This window comes from Oryzias melastigma, linkage group LG11, assembly GCF_002922805.2.
Source record: "Oryzias melastigma strain HK-1 linkage group LG11, ASM292280v2, whole genome shotgun sequence".
In the NCBI taxonomy this organism is placed as follows: Eukaryota; Metazoa; Chordata; class Actinopteri; order Beloniformes; family Adrianichthyidae; genus Oryzias; species Oryzias melastigma.
The window spans coordinates 18,364,977-18,374,050 of record NC_050522.1 but is presented as its reverse complement, the minus strand read 5'-3'; the positions used below and the strand labels follow the sequence as shown (position 1 = coordinate 18,374,050).

At 40.7% G+C, this 9,074-nt stretch overlaps 3 protein-coding genes across 5 annotated transcripts in view; 1 reads left to right on the top strand and 2 right to left on the bottom strand.

Moving 5' to 3' along the window:
* Positions 1-2,606, bottom strand: part of hivep3a (HIVEP zinc finger 3a) — a 32,579-nt gene extending 29,973 nt beyond the window's left edge. The window contains exon 1 of one of the 2 annotated variants that reach the window (XM_024295499.2): positions 2,266-2,606. The gene's annotated coding sequence lies outside the window, so the exon portion shown is untranslated. The remainder of the gene's footprint in view (positions 1-2,265) is intronic. The other variant, XM_024295492.2, reaches the window with a different exon arrangement.
* Positions 1,571-9,074, top strand: part of pkib (protein kinase (cAMP-dependent, catalytic) inhibitor beta) — a 29,926-nt gene continuing 22,422 nt past the window's right edge. The window contains exon 1 of one of the 2 annotated variants that reach the window (XM_024296190.2): positions 1,571-2,180. In XM_024296190.2, coding sequence (XP_024151958.1) covers positions 2,146-2,180 — 35 coding nt within the window. In that variant the 5' untranslated portion in view covers positions 1,571-2,145. Of the gene's footprint in view, positions 2,226-9,074 lie in introns of both variants that reach the window. The other variant, XM_024296207.2, reaches the window with a different exon arrangement.
* Positions 4,624-8,890, bottom strand: LOC112160948 (serine incorporator 1). Its single transcript, XM_024295879.2, has 10 exons — positions 8,736-8,890; positions 6,969-7,130; positions 6,713-6,900; positions 6,542-6,621; positions 6,303-6,440; positions 5,848-6,017; positions 5,657-5,747; positions 5,419-5,578; positions 5,135-5,350; positions 4,624-5,057 (listed from the first exon to the last, which is right to left on the bottom strand). The coding sequence occupies exons 1-10, from the start codon at positions 8,772-8,774 to the stop codon at positions 4,919-4,921; spliced, it is 1,383 nt and encodes a 460-aa protein (XP_024151647.1). The 5' UTR covers positions 8,775-8,890; the 3' UTR covers positions 4,624-4,918.

The window sequence follows — 9,074 nt, the reverse complement described above, 5'->3', positions numbered from 1 at the left end:
AATGGAATCATAAATAAACGTCATGGAATGTTCGTTTTTATTTGATTTTCACTTCGTAAAATCGATTACGTCCTTTCCAGTTCTTAGCAAAAAGAAAAAAAGCTTATAAAGCACTATATAGTCCCGCACTTTATAGTTTTTTAGTAGTTAGGGATTAGGGAGGGAATTCGGACACAACTCTAGATTTAACATCATGGGATAAAAGCGCGTACAAGAAAGCGTGTTTAGTGTTTTATTGAACTCAAGTTACCGCGACCCTGAAAGGGACAAAGCGGTCGAGAAAATGAAAGAATGAATGAACTCAAGTTACATGCCCAGTCAATGTAGCTTTACAGTTAGAAGTATACAATAGGGGTGTAAGGAAATATCGATACAGTGAAATATTGCGATACTTTATTTGGCGATACTTGTATCGATTTAAAATACTACCAAGGTGGTATTTCTTTATTTAATTATTTAAAATCAAACATGTCGGTCACTGTTACTTTTCATTTCCACTTAAATATTTCCTAAAATATCCCAAAAAAAAGCACCATGAATTTGTGGGTAAAAGCATTTTGTGAGATACAGTTGCAGTACTTAATGTTCTGATCATTAAATACTTTAATACATTAATTACTTTTATTTTATATAATTTGTGAAAAAATGTAATAATATTAAGATACTGTACTTCACAAGTCATAATAATTAAAAAAAAAGAAAAATATTGTCTGGTACTATATTGAAATATATCGGGATAAATACACATATCGCGATATGTATTGTATCGCCAAGTTTACAGACCGCCATGAATATATGCTGTTTACATAACTGCAAAATAACTAGGATGTAAACAATTGTAATCCTCAAATCTGACTTATTTAATGCACTAATTTTACACCTGTGTTCCAGAACTTATTATACAGGCAATAAACTGAGAAACACAAGTTTGTTTGTTTGTTTTTTTGTAATAATCGTAATGCTTTTATTCTCTTTGTTGTGCACTGTGTTGCTATAGAAACAAACTCGATCTTAATGAATTAACTGAGCCTGAAGTTAAGATCTAAGAGTGTCAATTTGAAGCAGCAGTTTCTGTAAACCAGGTCAGGAGATTTAAGTCAATGCTGCCCCATTCTCTACACACCGTTTTCCCCCTTCACTCTGGATTTTACAAACAGAAAAAATGACAACATTGCCAAAAAAAAAAAAAAAATAACAGGCAGCATGGGTTGGAGCTTATCCACAGCGCAGATCAGCAGTTTAAGCTCAGTGGAGGTTATGTAATATTGTTTGAGATTTGATGCTGCGGCTGCAGGAAGGACTGCTCCTCATGCATGATGTCATGTTGTGTTCCTCGTTCCTGCAGAGCGGCGGTGAGGCGTTCATGCTCTCCCCCTGCATGCATGCAGCAGCCGCGCGCTCTTTTGCACCAAACCTTTTGTTCCCCTCTTTATTTTTTTGCAGCGAAAAAAACTGTAAACACAACGATAAATTTACACTCCCCCCCAAAAAAGAGACGGAATCTTCAAGTCTTTCTGATCGTAGTCCGCTCGGGCATGCGCACTTGAAGGCGTATCGATTAATATTAACTTGCCAGATTTTTTTTTTTTTTTTTTGAATGGAGACTTCAAAGGCTGCGCAAAGCGCCGCTGCTAGCAGTGACATCACACCACGGCGGTTAGAACCCACAAACCCGGACAGGTGACACACACCTGTGCCCGGAAAGCCAATTTTATCCCTATTTAAAGCATAAATAAGCCAGGAAAATGGCCAGCGCGGAAATGTTTGTTCTCGCGAGAGAAAAAAAAAGAGAAAAATATTCAAAATAAACAAATAGAGCAATGTGTTTTTCTCCGTAATTTTACACAATGCTGCTGCGCTCAGATACTACAACCACCATCAAGCTAGCGGAAAAAAACAAGCCTTCAAAAATACCCTTTCAAAATAAAATATTTTTAAAAACAGAGCCTGTCGCCTTCTCGGCGCCTTATTTGCTAAACATTATTGTACAGCCTCGTGAGACGTTAAACATATTCACTGCACATCCCGCATGAACCCGCACCTGGAGCGAATGACCGGTAAATTAGCTCACTTCCGGTCCATTTGTGCTGAGTTTAGGTGGACTTGCGCAGCTCAGCGCCTCCTCCTCTTTCTCACAGACAATGAATGAAGCCAGTTTCAGGTTCGGACACAAATACCAGGTGAGCGGCATCACCTCGGCACGTTTGCAAAAGGAAAAGACACACGTAAGCAGCCGACCTGTCAGCTCTGTTTTTTTGCACATACCTCACCCTTACCAGCGACAGGAACAACACGTTAATGACCGTAACCGCCCATCAATAACCACGTCAAAGACTGCCGTGAAATGGACACCCGATATCCCCCACGCGTGACGTCTGAGCCCACATTACCTGCAGGATGCTGAAGTTCACTTCTCTGCGCTGCGGCCACGGCCACTCCGCTGCGTCAAGTCACAGCAAGTTCACCAAACCGGACGACCCCTTGCGCTACCTTCAAAGTAAAAGCCCCACGCGGATTTAAAATGTCCCATTTTATTTTTTAAGTTAACTTTACAGCTTCAACAGCAGTAGAGCTTTACAACCAAAATAATCACCTAAGTTGTTCAAAGCAAATAGAATTGTATGAAAGAAAGCATGCTAATGCATGGTCATACATTCCTTTCAAACCGGAAATGACCCTTTGACATTTTAATGAGCTTTACGGCACCTGGTTACAGTTGAGCTAATACTGTAACACTGTGTTGAGTGATCTATATTTCAAAAAAGAGGTCACATTAAGGTAAATCGCTAACAATAATTTCAAAATAAAATTTAAAAAATGTAACTAAATGAATATTTTCTTAAAAACACATCTCTAGACTCATGTAAATAAAAAAAACGTTTTTTTACAGATAAAATTTGCTTCTTAAAACACGTCAATTAGCATTTCAGAAAGTTAGACAAGATAACATAATTAAACCTACAACTTTTACAGTTCATCAGAGGTTAAATCAGATGCAATCCATAACACAATCTCCATTGAGTAAAATTATTTAGTTTCCTTTTGAATTAACGTAATTACTTTCCTTAATGTAAGAATATATACTTGCTCAATAGGTACCACCAGTTGTTCGGGTCATATAAGTACTCAATGTTATTGCATAAGCAAACAAATTTAGTCTGGAAATATGACAAACACTTGATATTATATTGAACTGAATATGATTATAAATTGTGTTGAATAAAAAAGTAAATTAAAGAAATGCCAAACCAGTATTTTGGCAGAAATTTCCTAACTTCTATATTTATATTAGAAGGATAAGTACTTTTTAAAATTTGAAGATTTTAGTTTATCTCAATTGTTCTTACTTTCTTTTTTTAAATTGTTCAATAAGTTACTAAATAAATAAGTCACATGGGTATTTGTTTTTTTAATATGTAAATATTTTATGTCAAACAACTAAGAAATAACACAAATTTACTAATTTTGTTGGGAATTGTGGGAAATCATGTCATAAAATAATAATAAAAAAAACACTTTTGAAACATCTATCTTTAGTGTTATGTGATCTATTATGTAATTTATAAATTTTTAATGTAAGACAAATAATATTTCATTACAGTTTAGCACAAATGAAGGATTTATTTGGTCTTTCAGTAGAATTCACAACATTTCAGCTCTAATTCTTTGTGATTTTTTTAACTGAATCAGAGAAATATTTCTGTAACACATTAGGAGTGGGGCAAATATCGATATACTATCTCATTAATCCATTTGTGTTAGCTGTTCCCCTCACAGGTTTAAGGGAAACCTCATAGTTCTGTTGCGTGGAAGCCTCTTCAGCCTGGTGAGTTTTGTTGGGCCTCTGGTTGCCTGGTGCGTTACCCTCATGGGGGACAGGTGTGGTCGCTCTTGGCAGCTCCGAGGAGGCCGTCCTCCTGGGAAATGCTGAATATAGTAAGCTACATCAGACAGAGGACCGTCCCCCAGTAAAGTGGGATCCCATAACTGGCTTTAGGGTTTGAGTCAGACTCAAAAGTTGCCCCTTCCTGCTCGCAGTGACATGTGGAGCACTAAAATTGTGTTTATTTATCACCACATATTCATAATCTAATTAAGAAAGCACTGAACAAGCCTCCCAGGACAGATGTGGACTCATCCAAAGAACCACAAAACGATGGAACGAAGGTCTTCATCGATTCCATTAAAGTCAAAGTTGATAACTGAACAGTCAGAGATGTTTTAATGAAAAAAGTGATCCTTGAGGGTCAACTTAAGGGACTTTTTTAACCAGCATTTGATTAAAATACCTGTTTTACCTTTAGAAATTAGGCTCCTCCTATTTCCTTTTTATGGCAAAAACTCCTAAAATTGATCAAATAAGAGTTTGCAAGTGTCCCATCCTGGAGTTAATATTTTAAAAATGTCTGAAGACATTCCATGTGGAATTTAAAACCAAACTTTTGATAAACTATAGAAAGTAAATAATAAAAAATCAGGTTTGTGTGATTTACACAAAAACTTTTTACAAAACAAAACGTTTAGGGTGTGCAATCTGACCCCAATTCTGGAATATTTCACCTGAGAGGTCCTGTGTGAAGGACAACAGCACACCCTGCAGGACAGAACCATGAACTACAAGCATTGCAGAGAATCATAACTTTATTTTCACAAAAGGTGAATTTGAACAAGCACTTTGGTAAATGTCGTAGAAAGGGCAACGGTCCCCGTGCAGCAATAATATAAGGGCGCTATTACATGAACTGAGACTAAAGTACAAGAAGGCACACTCCTCTGATTAAAAGAAACACAAAAAAGGTCATTTGGTGAAAGATTGTAGTGCTTTTCTTCATCAGAGTGAGAACTAGTGAAAGCTGGAATGTGTTTCTGAGGAGGTTTGAACCCGCCTGGACAGAACATTTTTCTCTGACCCCGCCCCTCAGCTGAAGTCTCTGTCGGGCAGCACCAGCGGCGCCAACAGAGTCCACAAGTACAGAGCCAGGCCGATCCAGCCGGAGCTGATCTTCACCCAGACGGCCGGCATGGAGGTCTGCATGGACTCATAGTCTATGTTGGGCCTGTCGGGTCAGACGAGGGGTGTTAGGAGGATCTGCTTTTTGGGGAGGAGGGGGCATCGACGAGATGAGATACTCACATGTACCAGTTGGTGAGGGTCATCATGATGTAGAGCGAGGCCAGGAAGAGGCTGAAGTGGAAGAAGGAGTAGTTGTAGGTCACTCCCTGCTCCTCGTTGTCCACGGCACGCCGAACCCCCCCCTCGTCAGGGGAGTCATCCACATCCACGGTCAGACCCTGCCCCTCCTCCGTCTGCATCAGCCGGTTGACCTGAGCGTTGTTGGAGGAGCGGATGCTGCGGAGAGCACGGCGTCAAGACTCGTCTGTACGATAACACCTGCAGCTTCTACTGCAGCGCCATACCTGGCGTAGAGAGTGCAGAACAAGAAGATGATCAATCCCACGATGCCCTGAGCGTCCCACCACTGCACGTTCCCCGGGGCCTCGGTGGGAGCGGGTCCTGGTGGGGGAGTGGCTCCAGGATTCTGGACCAGACTCAGCAGACTGGGGTTACACCGCTTATCTGAGGGTGGAGAACACAGAGTGAGATTTTCCCCCACAACCCCTCAGGAGGGCAGACTGGTTCGGCTGCTGGACTCACTGGGGTTGTTGGTCATGGCCGACCAGGTGACGTACATGGTGTAGAGGGAGATGAGGGAGGCCTGCAGCAGACCGGATGTGGGCTGAGCCTCCTGAGGAAACACATTCAGTCAACACAACAAAGGAGATGCCCAAATATATTTATATTTTTCACAGCTTTATTTTATTTTGGAAGTTTTGACACCACCTCACCTGAACCTTCGGCAGGATGGACACGACAGACACAGCGATGCAGAACAGAAGGTTGAGGCTGATGAAGACCTTGTGCTCGGTGCAGTCGTCGGACTGAGTGTAGAAGACGTAGAAGAGAACGACGGCGGTGAAGGCCAAGGCGTAGTGGATGACGGTGAAGGAGAGCAGAGCTGAGAGGAAACGGACGAGAACGTCAGGAGGCGTTTCTAGCAGTGATGCATTTAGGGTCCCCATGGAGGTACAGACAAACTGTAACTGCCAGAATTTTTTGCAGAAAGGCTAATATAGGTCAACACTGATTATTACGTTTTTGTGCATTTATTTGCTGCAACCATTATTTTTAGAATATTCACAGATGTTTGGACAGTTGTTACCATATGTCTGTTGGAAAAAAGGTCTAAACACTCTTTTAGGTTTGTTCCCTACAGTAGTACTCCGAGTCTCTGAGCTTTTACCTGCAAACCAGCATTTCTGGTTTCCATTCTCGGCCCTCTCCAGCCAAGATTGATTCCAGGAATGAGCAAAGTCAATCAGCAGGATGAGCTGGATGATGATAAAGACAAAGGAACCCACCACGCCAAAGTAGTACCACACTGTAAAAAGACAAGACGCGCCGAATAAATATTTTATTCCTTTCCAATATGAAAAAAAATATTAACTTCTAGAGCGATTGTGCTCCATGAGCCGATCATACCTATGTTAAAGGTTCCATCTGGGATGTAGAATGCTCCCACAGCGATGCCAATGAGCATCAGAAACTTGAAGAACCAGAACCTAAAGACAAAGATGTTCCTCACTTTAGACAACAATCCTGCAGTGCCTCTGAGTGGCCACCAGAGGTCAGCGCGGCCTCACACATTCTCACCCGTTCTGGATGGAAGCTCGAGGGTCCTTGCTGGTGCGCACTCGGATCATGATGATGGAGAACAGGAAGAAGAAGCAGGCCATGGCGAAGCACATGCGGTACACAGACTTGTAGCCCACGATGATGTCACAGTTCACCCTATTCTCTAAGCCAGGTATGCTAGACCCGCCCACACAGAAACCAGGAATCTGACAGCAAAAGGGCAGAGTTTAGGAACAAGAACACGTCTCAAAGAGACTCTGCAGAGCCTAAGAACCTTCTTCAGATGTTCTTCCATGCCTGGAAGGATCATAATGATGGACACCAGCGTTCCGAGCAGCAGCAGGAAGGAGAAGGCCAGCCGGCTGACCGTGGAGTTGTAGGTGGAAGGGCAACATGAGGACAGCAGGCAGGAGGCCGAGCCGCACAAACAGGACGCCTGATGGACAGGAGAGGAGGGAAGGTGTTGTGAAGAGGTCGGAACCGGTTAATAGTTAAGGGGAAGGGGTCAGGCAGCTCCGGCAAGACAAATGTGTGTCTTCACTCTGAGGGAAACTACCGTTTACAGAAGTCCATTACCCTTCCTTTAACTTTGATCACTTCCTGTACGGTCCAAATGTAGGGCATCCTTCACTAAACATGCACACAGACTGGACATGGAGATGTAAGCAGAGGATTCTGGTCTTTGGAGGTCAAGCTGCCCCTGACAACAAGCAACCCTTCTAAAAAGCTCTAAAAAACCCTAAACAAGCCAGACCAGCACTGAAAATAAAGTTCAGCAGACTTCAAAGAACACAAAGGGATTACCTCTGCACGGAACCAGCAGACAATGGAGAAAACCACAAGCTGACTTCAAACTGCAATCCAACCTGATCATCATGTCTTACAGTCATTCCAATCTCAGGTTTAAAAACATCTAAATGATACAAAACGGTTTTTAAAACTGTCTTTTTTGGAGTCTTTTTTTTGTTGTTGTTTTAAAACCCTCCTAGAGAGTTTCTCCCTTTATTTCCATACTGATTCCTGCCCTTAAGCGAACATCAAGGAGCCTGGAGAATACCATGGTCAAAGAAGCATCAATGGAAGAACTCAAGACTGGAAGATTGTGAGCTCAAATCCACAGTTGAGTCATACTATTCACTCTTTAAAATGTGGCCCAACACCTCCCTGATTGACAAACAGCATTCAGAGGTTCAAAAGAAGGATTATTCCATTAACTGGTTCCTGAGGGCGCAGCTATCCCTTCCCCAGATGGGTCAAAAAGAGAGAACAAATCAAGATTTTAACTTTTAAGATTTGAAAAGACAAAAACAAATATGGTGTGGCCAAAAATTTTGTGGAAAATTTTACATCAATAAGCTCTAGCACTATTAATCCATCCTATCAGTTTATGCTCATTCATTTTAAACATCATTAATAGTTAATTACTGTGGTATAATTACAAAAATGGAAGGCAGAATGTTTATTTATTTTTCTAAGTAACATTTTTACATTTTTTGTTCAAAAGCTGGTCATCGTTTTTATGGCCTTAAATAAATATACTTTCTTCCCATTATGATTTTAAGAAGGGGGCGGGTCCAGACGGAAGGCGGAAGCTGCACTTTTCTCCAGACCGGAAACTGTGTTCTGTTCATATTTGTCGCCAAATCCGGAAAATACAAAAGCTAACAATAAATATATGTTGTTAAAAGTGAATACCAAAAACTTTAATATAAAATAAAGTTAAACTATTTTTTAGGGACTTTGTTGACTACAGTTTGAGACACGCTTTTTATTTTCACAGTAATCCGGCACAACAGCTAACAAATCACGAAAACGCAACTTACGGCTAAGTTACTAAATAAAAAAAGATTTAAAGCCACTCCTGGAAGGAAACTAAAACGACTGAAATTTGAGTTTCTATTTCGGTGCGTCAATAGCAATTATGTATATTTCCTGTCGAGCGAGAAAATCATAAACTTTGTTTAAGGGCGTCAACAACAAGAAAACAAACCGTCTTTACTATGATTTTCACCAATAATCGACTTTCCGGGTGTGTACTTACGCAACTAGCAAGGGACCCGAGCGCCAAACACGCACCCATGATGCTTCTAAAACGCAAATCTGTCGAAAACCCTCCAAACGCACAAAAGTTCAGGAATAAACGGAAATGAACTACAATCCAGATTACAGCCGGATGTTAACCTGTTAATTTCAAAGTAAAAGCATATCCGCGTGACAAGCTGGGAAACTGCACGTTAAAGTGAATCATTTAAGAACTTTAGCCAGAAAAAACTTGCGAACCAGAAAAAAAATAGTTAATGAGTCAAAGTATATATATTAAAACTACAATAGTTACAATAGTAAAAGCATTAAAATATATGCTTTTAGTTTATAAATCAAA

Bases quoted from the DNA above. Each gene is read 5' to 3' on its own strand.
- LOC112160948 (XM_024295879.2), bottom strand. From the start codon at position 8,774: ATGGGTGCGTGTTTGGCGCTCGGGTCCCTTGCTAGTTGC. The intron at 6,622-6,712 runs GTGAGAATGTGT...CTTTGTCTTTAG, and splicing joins CGAGCTTCCATCCAGAACGG to GTTCTGGTTCTTCAAGTTTC. The intron at 5,748-5,847 runs GTGAGGTGGTGT...GTGTTTCCTCAG, and splicing joins CCATCCTGCCGAAGGTTCAG to GAGGCTCAGCCCACATCCGG.